Below are 16576 nucleotides of genomic sequence, written 5' to 3'. Positions count from 1 at the left end.
AAAGCCCGCCATCTTCCCAAGACCCTCTGAAGACCCTGCTAGATCCCCTGATTCTGCCAAACCCCTCTGGATCCCACCAACCCACACCACTGACCCTACCTTCCCCCATTCCAATCTCTCCTATGGCCCCACTAACCCCCCCAGTCCCTCCCATGGATCTCATCAGCTCCCCATACCCTCTTATTCATCCCACAGATCATGCCTGCCCCTCCAATCCACCTGGAGCTGCTTGGTTCCCCAATCCTCCCAAGCCCACCCCCCCACTCCACTAGCCCTCCCATCCTGACTTACCTTAGATTGGGTGGCCATTTTTAACATGATCTAACCTCCTTCTTACATCTATGAATATCTGAACGTACTCATTGAGAACTACTATTTTAGATCATAATAGTAAAAAATCTCTAAAATCTTTATAAACATATACTGCTAAAAGAATTTAAAACACAACATATTCCATGAAAGGAAGATGTGAACCATGCTAAGAGAATTCCAGTCTTTATTGTATTTTAGTGACTGGTCTACCATAGTCACAAAAGCACTTAGTTATCTAGTGCAGGATTTAAGCGGGGTTTAGATACCTAAATCCAAGTGAGCAATCCACAGGATCCATGCCTAACCTCTCAAGTGTGTCAAAAGGCCACCAGTACCAAGTTTAGACAGAAAAGTTCCCTAGCCATGTAGAGTGCTACTTTTGGCACAACTGAGCATCTTAGCATGTATTTTCTACCTGAGATTATTTGGGATTCACAAACTGGGCAGCTGTGCATTGAAGGTTGTTTAGGAGCCCAATCCAGTAGGTGTGCTCTGAATAGCTCCAATAAAGCATTGAATCAATGTCAAAACAAAGCAATGGCAGTAATTTCTATTTACAAACATAGCTGGAAGAGGAGAAGATTCCTAAGCTTAAAGAATTCATGACTGCTCAGTGTAAAGTGGGAGCAGGGAACAAAACAAGGTATCCCCCAAAACAGGAACTTGCTTGTAGTCTTTAATCATTGGGCTACAAAATCAAACTCTCTCTATTTGGCCCCAGAATCTTGCATTATTTCACACACACTGGTACCACTTCATCAGGAAGACTGGAGAGTGACTCCTTTATAGGCTTGCCATCTGCCTGGTGGGGTGGTACTCTTTTAAGAGGTGGGAGATATGAATTTAAACCTCTTCAGCCTGAAAACTACCTAGAAACCCTACTGTCTAGACTTCTTTCTGGGCAAGTTCTCTAACATCAAGGCAGTCATTTCTGCTTAAAGAAATGTTTTGGGTACCAAAGTCTAGGCAGACTTCTCAAACAGTTCATAATCATCTTTTTTCCTCCTCCAGTTTGTCAATCAGTAGCTTTTTGGTAGTGAGTGTGTCCACGGGTCCACCCGTAAGGGCACGACTCAAGCACCCATGGGTCGTCGTGGGGGCCTGCCCCCCCCTTTTTTGTACTCTGGAGTGACTCCCGCTCCCAGTCTGCTCCCGCCAAGTCCGCCTGCCATGACTTCGATGATATTGGTTCAGTGATTCTCCTTGGCGGGTGCACGTCCAGAAACGGGTCTCCTGTCCAGTCTGGTCTGGGGTCTTTGAGGGCTCCTGCCTCCCCTACACCCTCGCCCGAGCCTCCGCACGGTGAGTCCTGATGGTGCTCCCCTTTACCTCGGCAAGGGTAGGGGTCTCTTTTTTCCCAAAAAGAGTCCTGGTAGTGACCCCCGGGTCACTCGGTGAGTCCCGGCAGGGTCCCCTATGTATAGCTGGGGCCCGCCGTTCCTGCCCGGGGTCCGTCTCCCAACGGTCCTCCCTGGGTCAGCCAGCCGCCGCCGCCTCTGGCCACGGGCCGCTTCAGCCAGGGCTGTGGTGGGGGAGCTTCCCCACTCCCAGCCCCCACCACCCGATCAGTGGCCCTGAGGGGCCTCCGTCCCTCGTGGTTCGCCCCACGGGGCCCTACCCGGCTCCAGAAGGTCCTTGCCGGGTTCCCTCCTGTCGTCCGCCGTGCTGCTGCTCCCCCGCCAGGAAGCTCCTCTTCCTCTGACTCCTTCCGGCCCCCACTGCTCCGCACCGGCGCTGCTTTTGAGTCTGCCGGCTCCTTGTGGCACCTGGGAGAGTTAATTAAAGTGCGTGCCGCCGGTCTCCGCGCGGAGATCCCCTCCCGGGCTTTTGCGCCGGCTCCGGCGGTGCTGCGTCGTACGTTCCCGTCGTGTGTTCCCGTGCTGCTGGCTCTGGCCGGGCGTGCTCCGCCCCGCCCGGTGAGTCCCGGGGCTGCCTGGGGTCGGGGCTCTTCCACAGAGTGAGATGTCCAGAACTAAATGTAACACTCTATAATTGTATCAGATATAAACAGAAATGATCAATTTCTCTGCTAGGTACCTCTGCTACCTCTCATTAGGTACCTCTGCTACGTAATGCAATATGTTCTGTAAGCATTTCAAATGTAAATTGTTTTATGCTGCCATATAGCATTGAAAACTCATGCATAATTTACTTGAGTAAATAATTTACTTGCCTCTGTAACTGGTCACTTTCAACATTATTGCTTCAACGTTATCGCTGCTCACCTTGTCAATTTCATTCTCTCTGGGCACATCTACATGAAATGCTTTACTGTGCAATAGAACAAAATTACTGTGCAGTAAGCATCACCGTCTACATGTTCAGAAGCTTACTGTGTAGTAATCTGGAGTACTTACTGCACAGTAAGGCAGATGTAGACAGCCAACAGGGGGCAGGAGATTGCTCCCTGCCTCCAGGAGCTGCTTGCTGCTGGGGTGGGCTCTGGTGGTGGAACCTGGGCCAGGATAATGTCCCCCTGTCCTGGCAGCAGGGAGCTCCTTCCCGTGGTTCTGTGATCATGGAGATGGTGCTGGGTGCTCCAAGCACAGGGAGCATTCCCTGGCCAGCCTGGAGTTGACTGGGATCTGCCCCAGGCAGGGACAGTTCAAGGCCAGCCCTGAGCTGGCTGGAAACTGCCCAAAATGCAACAGGGACTTTTATACATGCCACATTTTTTGCCCTTTCTTGCACTGCAACTACATGACTGTTTGCACGATCGAGTTTTCCAGATGGTTTAAAAGTCTCTCTGGTGCATTAAACTAAAACTCCTCAGACATAGTTTAGTTTGGCTTACTGGGAAATAAAGCATCGCATCCATGGATTCATTGAGTGCAAATGCAAAGCGTCTCAAAGATGTGCGATGAGCTTCTTTTGTCCACCAGATGGAATTGTGACTTTTTTTTATAGTTCACCCCTTTCAGTTGCTTTCACTTTCAAATTGCTCCCACATTTGTTTTTTCTTGTGTGGTTTGCTGGCTCCCTGCTTCCACAGCTGCATGGCAGGGCATGGGCACAGGGTGGATGGGGGGTCCTGGGCCGGGAGGCAGTGCTGGACTGTCCCAGTTTCCTGCAGTGCTGGCCAAGGACCCAGCTTCAATAGTTTGAAAACCTAGTGTGTGTAAATACAGATGTGACACTCCAAAATAAAAAAGTTTAAATTTTATCAACCTGTTTCATTTAATGACAATTAAAACCCATGGTGTGTACAGGTGCCTACAGTTTCCAGGCAGCTCCAGGATGCATGTGCATACCGGGACAGTTCTTGGCCAGCCCTGGGCTGTGCAGGGAGGTCTGCATGTGCAGTCTGGAGCTGGCTGGGAGCTGTCCCATTTTGGGCAGTATCCAGCCAGCTCTGGGCTGCGTGTATAGATTTCCCCAGCCCTGCAGCTATTTCCCAGCCCAGTGCCCCAATTGGGCAATCAAGGCATGGGGCTTGGAAAGACCTGTGGGGGAGGGGCAGGTCCCATCTCCTGCTCCTATCCACTGGTGGGCCAGCTAAACAGTGAGTTGCTGCAGGGGAGGGGCAGGTCCCAGCCCCCAGCCCCAATTCACTGGTGGGGCAGCTAAGCAGTGAGCTGCCGGCTGGGTGGGGAATACCTGCCCAGTCAGAGGCTCACTGCTAGCTGTAGCTCTTTACAAGCCCCTTGCCCCCAATCAGGGTACTGGGGCCAGGAATTCCCCGCTGCTGGAGCAAGAGGACATTGCCCTAGCCCAAGCGTCACCATTGAAATGCATCCTGGCAGCAGGCAGCTCCCGGTGGCAGAGAGCAATCTCCCAACCCAGCTGTCTCCTTGTCTGATGCTCCCTGCCAGCCCTTGGGCTAGTATCCAGGGGGAGCCTGGAGCTCCCCCTGGCTGCTACAGGGGGGCAGAGCAGGGTGGGAGCAGCCCAGAGAGCCCATTTGGAGTAAATCTGCTGTCAAATGCCTGCATGTGTAGCTGCTGGCCCAGGGTGGATTTACTCTGCAGTAAAACCATCTAGCAGCATTTGTACGTGTAGATGTACCCCCTGTAATTATATTAATTTGAATTGTTCATTTTGTTGACAAATTATTTTGTCATTTTTTATGACTATGTTACTAACTTCTTTGGAGACATTTGTGTTATATCTTCACTGATGCCTGCTAACTCTTCATTAATGAAGATGTGGAATAAAGCTTGACATAATATTGATTCTCTCAGTGGCTTGCTAGAAACCTCCATCCAGTTTGATTCATTGTCATTTAACATTTCCCTTTGCTTACCCATCAGCAAATTATGACATGTCATCATTTTTCTTCTTTTCTAGTTAGCCAGATAACTCATATATCACCGATAGACCCAGGTGATGGCAGGAGGGGTTAGCAGAGGAATGAACTGGATTGCCAGACTGAGCTGTCTCAAACTATTTATTCCTTCCATTAAAAGATGTAACATAAATGCTTTATCTGATGACTTCCTCTTTGCTATGTGGCTGACAATACAACACTTCTAAGATCTAGCAGCGGTTGCCTTCTTGTTACCTATAGCAAAATATTCTACCTATGTTAAAGCTTAACAGAAACTTCTTCCTAAAGTGCTAACTGATTTGTTTTTACCACAGATCCAGAAAAAAGGTAGGATAGCTATACAGTTCTAAGGCATGGTTTTGTTAGACTTTTACAATTAACTTTATAAATCTCTATAAAAACTATGGCACACTTTTACTTTTTCTTTAGGCTTTGATGTCAACTGGCTCCAAAAATGCCAGTGTTTATTGTCTTTAATTGGTTCTAGCAAACTAGGACACTAATTGCCTCTGGCCAGCCAATAGTTTTATATTTTAAAAATCAATTATTATTTTATTTTGTACTAAGATTTGTTTTTTCTGTCCTGAAATATCTAGGTTGGCTTCAATATTAGGTTTGTTGGTCCTTGGGGAGGCCGCCAAATTAAACTTGTCCTGCTTGAAGGTTTTAATGGACCTAGTGAGAGATTTTATTTCAAGCTCTATGTCTCTTCAGAAGCAGGTAACAGCACTGTTAATTTAGATGTAAGAGGAAAATGTGTTTGTTTCAAACATTAAATTGGATAGAAGTAACGCATTTATTTTCTTTACTCCTGAAAACTGAAGGTCATGTTCACCTTAGAATTCTGAGATGCGGGATAGAGCGAGCAGACCAGTTTTTCAATAAACTAAACACCTGGGAATGCAATTCTCTTGTAGTTTAAACACCCTGCGTGATTGCTGAATGACTATGTCTTCTACTAAATTACCCGCTCACTTCTGAACAGTTAACATGGCCAAATGTGAAATTTGATTAAAGTATATTAATCTGCTCCTACTGTAAAATACTCAATTCTTCCATTAGAATCTGTATTTGTTATAGATTTTCTAGATATTTAATTGAAGCTTTATATTCCTACCAACAGGAAGAGAGGTCCATAACTTATCTACCATCCTGGCCCTGGGAAATATGCTACATGTACATCTGTGTGCTCCGAGACATTTGTTTAAGTGCTAATACATCAGATTTACAAAAAACTGCTTTTCTTGGATTCTGTGATTGCAAAAAAACATCAGAACATCCAAATGAATTAAGAGGAGCAAGTTTTTTTGACCTTTTGCAATATAACCTTTCACAAACTCCAGCAGATGGTAAGTACCTAATACGAAAAAAACCCCTGACGTTTTAACACATAGTACATAAGCACATGAAAAAACCCAGTTACAGAAAACTCAGTTTCCTGTTTACTTCCTTTCCTTGAAAATTTGGAGATAATTTGTTTCAAAGCTTCAAAAAGTTTTGTCTGTATTCTGTTCAGTTTATTTTCCCTGAAGCCACTAAATAGTACCATTTGGTTTTTGAATACAGGTCATATAGCTCAGGTTGCATTTTTAGATTTCATTCTGACCGAGATTACTTAATCAAATCAAAATTTGAATCATTATTTTTCTTCCAGATCGTATTATAAGAAGCTTTTTCCCAATACATGTAAACAATGGAAATAATGAATTTAGTTATTTTTTTGGAACAGTGAAGGTTATAATATTGCTGACAATTTGAAGTTAGTTATGTGTATGCTTTTAATTGCCATGAGCATTGGTTGTCAGAAGTGGCTCTATTTTTTGACATGTTTATTATGATTCTGGTTAACTTTTTAGAAATTATCTAATCAATATGTCACTTTTATAAATTACAAAAATATTTGAATTAATCAGGCATTTTAAGAATGAAATTAGTTGGCAATACTTTTAACATATAATTTCAGTTTAGCAATCAAAGTAAGTACTCCATGCTGGCAGCAACTTTGATATTAGTTATAGTGCTGACTGATTTACATTTCTCTAGAAACATTTACCTTATTCTAAAAATAGGACATTAGTGACTTTCAAGGACAGGTTGGTTTGCATTAGAACTAAATTTTTGTTTCATTTGTTACTTGGTGCTTAAAGAAACTTCAGTTACTCTGTTTATTCTATAACCAACCTTTGCACAAAAGGTCATATCCAATATGTAAGTAATCCAGTTAAAAAATAATCAAGCTCAAATTAAATCACACCACTTTAGTGCATCTACTGCACATATTCCATTTTAAATCCATGGGCTAGGGACAGACATTCAAAAAGCCTGAGCCTGAATTGATTCAATCTTTGCAGGTTAGTTTAGACTATATCTGTTCTGTAAATGGACAGACATCCCAGAAATGTAGGCACATGCCTGTAGTGGCTCAGGCTAAAAGCCAGAGGGCACTAGAGCAGGCCTGCCTTCCATAGCATGGAGCTGAGGGAGTGTGGCCAGGCTCAGGCAGGATGTTGTGATAAACCCAGCAGAGAATTAATAACAATGTTTATCATCCATTTAAGATAACAACAGAGGGACATTACCAGCTACTTGTTGATTCTGCCTGTTGAATCAGCACAGACTGTAGCCAGCATGTGGTCTGCTAGTTAATACACAAACACCTCCTCAGCAAGGCAGACAGGAGCAGGGAATTCCTGCTTAGCAGGGAGCGGTGGTAGTGGTGGGAAACTGCATCTCAGAGAGCAAGCTGGGATGCTGGGGGAGTCTGGTTTATCTTAAACCAGCAAGGGGTCTGGGACAGACATTGCGTAAACCAGTTTGAGTCAAATCAGTTAAGTCTGATACTACATTCAACCAGGTTTATCTTAAACCAGTTTCAGCCATTCTCAAACTGGTTTATGTGCACTGAACTTCTGTTCTGTTACAGGTTTAAACCAGTTTATGATCACTTAAACCGGTTTGTGTGTAACGTCCGTCCCTAGCCCAAAAGATAACTCCATAAAACAAAAATAACCTCCCTCCCAAATCACATTGTATTATAAAGTTCCTATATTACAGTATAGTTACCTTGATATTAAGGTATGAATACCCCAGGCTTTTATTTTAGAAGATGCTGTTACAATTAATATATATAACCAGAAGGTTAACTACATAACTGATTTACTTATTATAACCTTACAGGGTTCTCCTTAATCATAATGTTAGAATACAGGTATATGAACTACAGCATATTTACACTAATTATTCTCAGTCATGCAATGTTTTATCTAGTTACATGTATAAGTGGTAATTTATAACTATCAAAGAGAAAAAGTATAATTGTACTGTAATGGTAGTGTAAATAACACTAGGATTATAAACTGTGTCAAATGAATAATGAATTATAAGAGAAAAATTGGAAACAGAAGACTCCTACTTAGGTCTAAATTTTCAAAATTATCTATTTTAGGTAGGGTTTCATTTTGCCAATTCTTTAGCTTCCTTTGATTTGTTTTACAGTGAAGTATGCTCTCATGCCCAAGGAATAAAATAGATTAACATTCTCTACAAACGCTTTCTTTCTTCTAAATACCATTTTATATCATCTCAACATTTAACCAACTCAGATCCACAGGGCTTATGTATATGCAGAAAAGTGTATACATAGCACTGGGTGTGTGCAAGCAATCCAGTGAATCAGTAGAAGTTGTAAAGGGGCCCCTAGCCCATGACTAGAGAGGGAAGGGGTCTAGGAGTGACTGGCTCTCTCTTCCCCTTTTTTGTCTTTTCATTTTTGTTGTTTTTACACCCCCCCTTTACTCAAACCTTCTTTGTTTTGCCTGAGCCAAACTCACAGACAGAGAAACCTGAGACAAAAAGGCTACTGAGCCTAGGTACAGGCAGTGCCTGATGGACATAGGGCAGAAGTGGAGGGTTAGGTGTCTCATTATAAGCCCAAACCCCAATTCAGAGCAGCAATCTGGTGGTAGGAACTACAGGGGATGGAAATCCTGATAGAAGATCCCAGGGACAGAACCCAGGGCTATGAAGTAAGGACTCAGAGCAGCAGCCAGGGTAAAGGAAACCTGAGAGTCCGTATTGGGAACAAGAGAAGTGCCTTGGGCCTTTTTTGTTTTTTTTTTTGGAAAGCATTGCACAGGGTGAGGTGAACCCAGGTGGAATACTTTTGAGTTGGGGCAGGTGCTCATGTTCTGGGGTTTCCATTTGTACCCATTAACTGTGTTGTGGCTGTAGGAGTGATGGAGGCCACTGAAATGGGTCCCTGGGAACACCCCAAATCTCAGGCTCAGTGTGTTAAGAGGACAGGAGAGAGAGACTGAAGCATAATCCCAGAACTCATGAGGGTCAAAGCCTGTGGGAGACTGAGAGGCAGGGTTGGAACCAGTGAAAGTGGAACCCATGACCACAGAGGACTGTACAAGGGTTGCATGAGGCCTAGAGCCTGAGGTCACAAGGATGTGACAAAATCTGAGCCAGAAGCTTGCAGCCCTGGGTAATGGGCTTCAAGCTAGTGGGCACAGCCAAAGTAGAAGTGGGATGCAGTATTGTCAGCTCTTACGATTTTTGGCATTGTTCTTAAAGTCTTATATATATAAGAAAGAGCTAGGTTTTTCACATTCCGAAAGCGAAGACTTTAAGAACAACCCCCAAAACCATGATAATTGGCAACATGAAGGGTCCACTACCCAAAGTCCTCCTCACCCTCAGGGCAGCCTCCCCTGTCAATTCATTACATTAAGGTGTGGCAGAAGAGATTGCAATGGGGGAGACTCTGAAGAAATGAGGAGTGCTAGCAGGAAAAGAACCATAAAGGTGGAAGCACCCATAGGTCTACTACAGAAGTATACCAGTTTAGTTAAAGCAATTGAAAACCCTGATAGACCTCAATACAAGAGTTCATGTGGCCAGGTGCATGCTCTGCAGATACCCTGTGCTGTAGAAGGCACCCAGCCAGGGGAACCCAGAGCACATACCCCAACGCGCTTTTCAGGCTCCCCAGTCTGCCTGGAAACTGGTGACAGTAGTGTAGGGCAGAGGTTCCCAACAACTGGGCTGTGGCCCGGCATTGGGCTATGAATGTCTGGCCGCTGGGTTGTGGCACGAGATCCCCACTCAGACCCCTGACTGCCCAGGTGAGCAGCTTCCACCACCAGCAGTCATATGTGGGATTAAAGCTGGGTGGAGGGGCAGTCAGCTCCATCAGCCCCATCCCACTCCCATGCTGGTCCACAGTATAAAAAAGGTTGAGAACCACTGATGTAGGGCATAGGGCTACTTGGCTGGAGGCCACAAGAACCGTGACTCTCTTGTAAGAAGACCCCACTCCCTCCCTCTCAGCTGTTAGTCTATTAGACAGCAGGCCCAAAGTAGGTCTTCTGTCTTTAAAGCCTGTCATTTTCCCTGCCAAAAGCCCACAATGGACCCTACTTCTCTGGCACAACCTGAGGGTCTGGCTGCTCCAGGGGGGCTTGGCCTATGATGCTGCTGGGGCTCTGGTTTTAGGAGACCCTGCCACCATAGCCAGTGCTTAGGGCTCTCAAACCTTGCATTGGGAAGCATCTCCCCTGAACAGCACTTCTGTGCCTTGCACTGGCATGCCTGCATATGGGGCTGCAGGCAAAGGTCTCTGAAGGCCCACATGGGGGTGATGGTCCCCTCCACGGCACTTCAATCCAGTTCTCACAGCCCCACACATGGGGTGGTTGGCATGGGGCTCTGAAGTGCCATGGGAAGAAGGGTAGATTTGCCCCCCAAATCACTTCAGAGCCTTGTGCTTGTGGCTTCAGGCACAGGGCTGCAGGTGCTGGTGTTGATGTGCCCCATGGGATGCTAGTGGGTCCAAAGCAGTGCTTACGGGTGGCTTTTCTACACCTGCTCGGGGGGTTAACAGCTGCACAGCTCCTGGTCTGTGGAGATGGGCTGGGCTTTTTCAGCCCTGGGGCTGACAGGGGTTGGGTTTGTCTACGATAAAACCAGAGCAGTGGAGTCTGAGTCCGACCATCCCTCTCTGGAGGCAGGGGCAGGGAGCAATGCACACTGGGACATCAGGAGGACAGCAGAGGAGCTTCTATTGATTGGAAAGCAAACAAGCTTTCATTAACCTATTTAACCCCTATTACACTAAACTTAAACCTCAGAGGAGGTTTAATATTCATAGAATAATAGAAAATTAGGGTTGGAAGGGGCCTCAGCAGGTCATCTAGTCCAACCCCCTGTTCAAAGCAGGACCATCCTTAACTGTATCATCCCAGCTAAGGCTTTGTTTACCCAGGCCTTAAGAACCTTTGAGGATGGAGATCCCTGTGACAGGACAAGTCCTGTGGAAGCCATGGCACCTCCCTTTGGGCCACCCTAATCCTGCCTGCAGCCCAATCCTCTGTATAGCCTCCCCTGCTTAGCTTTCTTGCCATGCCTTGATGTTCTTTTGATGTTGAGTGAGAGGTTGCCCTTGAGTACTCTCACCAATGTCTAAATGACCTCTCATGGTCTCTGGGCTCTCTGCTCACTAGCCAAAATAACACAGTTCTCCACGGGTACCTCTTATATCACAGCAGGTCTACTGGTGCTTTGCTGGTACTGTGAGCCAGTGGTTACCATGTGTGGCCTGATTGGCTCTTTTTTAAACCTTAGGGCTTTTAATTGTGGCCTCTTGGCTCTATAGCCACACCCATGCCTCACAGGTGTCACTTTCGCCATTTATCTTCCTGTATAGGCTTTGGCCTTTTTAGCTTTAGCCCGCAGGTTACCCTGGCTGTAGACTGGCTGCTTAGGCTTACTGGTTCTGGCCTGACCTTTCAGTCTCAGTCTGTCATTGGCTTCCAGTGTGCATGCATTGCCCCCTCTCGGCTCAGCCCTCTTGACTTTAGGCTTCTTCTTTCTCATTCCCCCAGCCCATGGCAGGGCTCAAAACCTGTTGTGCCCTGCAGGCACCCCTGTGGCCTCGTTTCTACCTGTACAATCACATCCAGCCCTCCAGTCTAAAACTAAAATAAAAACGTAAGCAACCACTTTAAACTTAAACACTCCAAGCCCTCTGGGTTATCATACCACTACCAAGCCACCTTCCTACTCACTGGCTCTTTAAGCCCTGGGAATACCTGACATGGCCTACAGCTCCAACTCCTTGCTTGCCTGAGATGCCATGGGGTTTTTCTTCCTGCAGGGCTCAGGACTGCACTGCCCCTCTGCAACCAGGACCCAAGCTTATATCACCGGGACTCCTCCCCTTCTGGTCCGGTGTTCTCCTGACCAGCCGAAGGTGTGTCCCCTCAACCTTCAGAGCAACTTACTGCTGTTTCTCTGGCCAAGCTGTAGTAGTACCCTTGCTGCCTATCGCTAGGCTCTGCCCTATTGTCCTCAGTCTTTTTTTCTCTAGACTAAATAAGCCCAGTTCCATCAACCTCTCCTCAGAAATCATGTTCTCCCACTCTCTAACCATTTTGTAGCCCTCCACTGGACTCTCTCCAATTTCTCCACATCCTTCCTGTAGCAGGGGTCCTGAAACTGGACACAGTACTCCAGATGTGGCCTCACCAGTGCTGAATAAAGGGAAGGGATCACTTCCCTTGATCTGCTGGCAGTGCTCCTAGAAATGTAGCCTAGTATGCTGTTAGCCTTCTTTGCAACAAGAGCACACTGTTGGCTCATATTCAGCTTATTGCCCACTGAAACCCCCAGGTCTTTTCTGCAGAGCTGCTGCTTAGCATTCAGTCCCCAGCCTGTGCCATTGCATGAGATTGTTCTGTCCTAAGTGCAGGATTTTGCACTTCTGCTTATCGAACCTCATGAGATTTCTTTTAGTCCAATCCTCCAATTTGTCTAGGCTGCTCTGAAGTCTTGTCCTCCCCTCCAGTGTATCTACTACTCCCCACAGCTTGGTATCATCTGCAGACTTTCTGAAGGTTCTCTCCATCCCATCTTCCATACTGTTGATGAAGGTATTGAATAAAAATGACCCCTGGGGCACTTCACTTGATACCACTTGCCCATTATACATCGAGCCATTAATTATCCTTCCAGCCCAACGATCCAGCCAGTTTTCTATCCACCTTGCAGTCCATTCATCCAACCTGTATTTGCTTAGTTTCCTTGCAAGAATGTTATGGGAAACCCTATTAAAAGTCTTGCTAAAATCAAGGTATATTATCATATCCACTCTTCTCCCTGCATCCACAGAGCCAGTCTTCTCATCATAGAAGGCAATCAGGATGGTCAGGCATGATTTGCCCTTGGTGAATCCATGCTGACTGTTCCTAATCACCTTCTCCTCCAAGTTCTTAGAAACAGATTCCTTGCAGACCTGCTCTATGGTTTTTCCCAGGGACTGAGGTGAGACTGACCAGTCTGTAGTAATGCCCAGCAGCTCTGTAAGCACATCAACCAGCTCCCTCAGCACCTCAGGTGCATCACATCCATCCCCATGAACTTGTACATGTCCAAGTTTTCTAAATAGCCCCAAACCTGTTTTTTCACCACTGTTGGCTGCTCACCTTCCCTTCTTCCCCCTCAAATTGTGCTGCCAGGTGCAGTAGTCTGGGAGCTGACCTTGCCTGGGAAGACTAAGATAAAAAAAGGCATTGAGTACTTCAGCATTTACCACATTATCTATCACTACGTTTCCTCCCCCATTCAGTAAGGGGACCACACTTTCACTGATCTTCCTTGTGCTGCTGACATACTTTCAGAAACCCTTCTTGTTACCCTTCACTTCTCTTGGTAGCTGCAACTCTAGTTGTGCTTTGGCCTTCCTGTTTTAATCCCCACTGTGCATAGCGTCTTAGGCCAAGGTAAGCATTTTTAACACCAAGCATTTCTACCAGACTAAAAATGATTCTATCAACAGATATGTAATGCTTGTATGTGCCCTGTGTTTGCAAATCCCAGAGCTGCACATGCAATAATTGTACAGAAATCAGATAAATATGGATGAAAATGCCTGGGTACCCAACTATCAACCCCTTTGAATTTGTAATTTTAGGATCAGCTCCAGCAAGTGGACGTGCAGTCACTGATGTCCTCTTGGAAGCCCTCCTAAATACTTCAGTATTCAACCTCCTAGTTGCTCTGTAGTATGGCAACTGCATGCGTTTTAAGATCTATGGAGAAATACAGGATACAACTTATTTATAACAGATGACATATCACAGTGCTTTACTCAAGACCCATAATCAAATGTTAGTATCACATATAATTTGCATAATTATTGCTTGAAAATAGGCTTTTTACCTTATCACATGTTTCTTAGCAGTCCTCGTGAATGTGCAATTACTCAAAGAATGTCTGTTATCATTACAAGTGCTAACAACCCAGAGAACACCATGTCCATGGCAGACATGCATGAAAAGTGACTCTCTGTGTACGTGTGTGTGTGTGTGTGTTTTAAATTAACTTTTTATTTTAAAATAGCTCCTTCATTCCTTTTACATCTATATTTCTGTCACTACTTTACCATGTTTATGCTCATGAAACTGTTTTCCATTGTCTGCACAGCAGAACACCATGGGGTCCTCATTCATGTGGTGGGACTCATAGTTCATATGACAATAGAATTAATAATATTTTATGCAGCAGACAGATAAATGATAAGCTTTTTTTTATTCCTCCCTCTTTTAAAAATTACTTGCACTCCCACCTGTAGCTACATTCACTGCTCAGGACAACCAAAAGACTTTGTATTCTTTTGTTGTGTTTCCTCTTAAGAAAGGTGGAAGTCCTACTGCTCCTTTTGTCAGGGGTTTCATGATCCATCCTCCTTTTCTGTCAGATGTTCTCAAGGTAAAATACATTACACAAAAAGCCTATTATTAACCTTACTATTTCGCTAATAGTCCCATGCCTCTTAAATGACTTCCCACACAGCAATGTCGGTGACATCTGTCATAAAAAATAAAGCCAAATATATGTATTTTTCATTTTGGAGACTGATTCTAAAAGGCTTCACCAGCTCTACTTGTCAGGCTTCAAAAATGGTATAAAAATCAACTTCTTAACAGCACACCTGACCTGGATACATAACACTTTACTGTTTATCTTATGATCTTATGTTGTCTGAGGCACAGAAAAACGTTATTTAACAGTAAGACTGAGGAAAGCAGGATGCAATGGAGACTGATTGCAACTTGCCTTACTAATGCCATAATTATATGTTGGTGTGTATCATGAATGGAGAAAGGCTAACAGAATGCCCATCTTTGAAAAGAGGGAAATGGAAGATATAGGTAAATATAGACCAGTCAGCCTGACTTCAATATCTAAGAAGTTAGTAGAAAAAATGTAAAAACATTCAGCTGGCAAATATCTGAAGAATGAAGGAGTGATCAGCAGCTGCTGTTAGGAACATAGGAATGGGTATTTGGGGGTGGTCACCTGACACAGGCAAAGTCACTGGCTGGGTTCTCAGGGAGCTGGATATCTGGAGATACCATGAGTCAGAACTGGAGTTAGGAGTCAAAGCCGGAGTCAGAATATGCCAGGAGATGGAACCAGAATTAGGAGTCGAAGCCAGAGTCAGGATATGCTGGAATTAGGAGCCAGAGCCAGAGTCAGGATATGAGCCAGAACTGGAATCAGAAACCAAAGCCAGGGCCAGGGTATGCCAAAATCAGGACCCAAAGCCAGAGTCAAAAGCAGAAATCTGATATACAAAGCAAGAGAGCACATGAGTCAAAAGCAAGTACCTAAATCTTTGTTTAGACAGAGTACTGCAGGCTGAGCCTAGTCTTTAAAGCAGGAATGGGCAAAATATGGCCTACAGGCTATATCTGGCCTGCCAGTTGATTCTGTTCAGCCCACGGCTGTCCCAGCAGTGTTTTCTGCCCTCCTCTCTCCCCCATTTAGGAGGCAGTGGCTAGCTAAAGTAAGGGCAATGTGTGGATTGGGGCTGAGTCATGGCTTGCCAGGGGCAGGAGGGGCAGGTGGGGTGCCCGGGTCTGGGCAGGGATGTTGGCACCAACTTTTGCAGGGTTGATGCATACTTGCTGCTCAGCTCCCAAATGAATGGCTGCAGCAGAGACAGGGCAGGGGCGAACCTACATGCACCATTTTTGTTTTTGGCCATGGGTGGTGAGCAGGGGTGGCACAGGGTGAACGGCTCCAGCCTGGCCCCAACCAAGGCTGTGAGGAGTGGAAATGTACTGGGGCACAGATGGGTGGTAGGGGGCGTAGCACTTGTTTCCCTTTGCAAACTCTTCTGAGTCCTCCCCAGGCTGAGATGAATTGAGCTGAGCTGGGGGTGGGTCCTCAGTGGCAGTGGTTGCTCCCCACCTGCCCACCATGGGCCACACATTCCCTCATGCAAGGGCTGGGAGAGGCAGTCTGAACATGCTCTGGCAGTAAAGAAGCCACTTTATTTCCTGCTGCCTTCCTCCAGCCATGTGTGACAGCTGAGCTGCGTCTCAGCCCAGGCTTAGAGCTCCCCATTCCCACTCCCCCAGTCCTACTCCTCCTGACCAGCCTCCATCCTCACATTCCATCTCCCTGAGGCCTCCCCTCCCTCCCTCCTTCTTCTGTCCCTGCCCAGGCCTTCTCCTTCTCCTCTCTCTATCTCTCTGTTGGTGCTTCTCCAATCCCCAGTCCCTTCATGTTACATTTCACCCGCTCCTTCTCTTTCCCTCTCTCTAGGACATGAATACACCATTTTTTTATTATTGTACATTAATTAACTTAAATTAATTAATATTTGCTTAGTTAATTAAGCCACCATTCATTTTGTGTGTGTGGCCCTCACCAAAACTTGCTAAGAGGTTCTCCAGCCCAAATAATTGCCTACTCCTGCTTTAACAGCTGGAGTGGGCATGGCCTGTTGCCTTTGGTTACAGTCTCCCAAATTGGGGGGTGGCACACGCAGCTAGGCAAGGCCTTAAATGCCTATATACCAATGCTTGTAGTATGGGCAATAAGCAGAAGAAACTTGCCCTCAGAATAGCCAGTTCAGACCCAGACATAATAGGGCTTACAGAAACTTGGTGGGATTCATCCCATGACTGGGCAGTTAGCATTAGG

The 16576-nt window shown here is 45.7% G+C and overlaps 1 protein-coding gene across 1 annotated transcript in view; it reads left to right on the top strand.

Annotated features, from left to right (window-relative positions):
* The window catches only part of TMEM232 (transmembrane protein 232), a 123818-nt gene that overhangs the window by 65804 nt on the left and 41438 nt on the right, over window positions 1–16576 (top strand). The window contains exons 9-10 of the mRNA XM_019532464.1: window positions 5176–5299; window positions 5703–5928. Of these exons, the coding sequence (XP_019388009.1) occupies window positions 5176–5299; window positions 5703–5928 (350 nt within the window). The remainder of the gene's footprint in view (window positions 1–5175; window positions 5300–5702; window positions 5929–16576) is intronic.

Source organism: Crocodylus porosus, unplaced genomic scaffold (genome assembly GCF_001723895.1).
Source record: "Crocodylus porosus isolate Cpor-Errol unplaced genomic scaffold, CroPor_comp1, whole genome shotgun sequence".
Classification (NCBI taxonomy): domain Eukaryota; kingdom Metazoa; phylum Chordata; order Crocodylia; family Crocodylidae; genus Crocodylus; species Crocodylus porosus.
The sequence above is the reverse complement of the archived record's forward strand: the minus strand, read 5'-3'. Positions and strand labels throughout refer to the sequence as shown.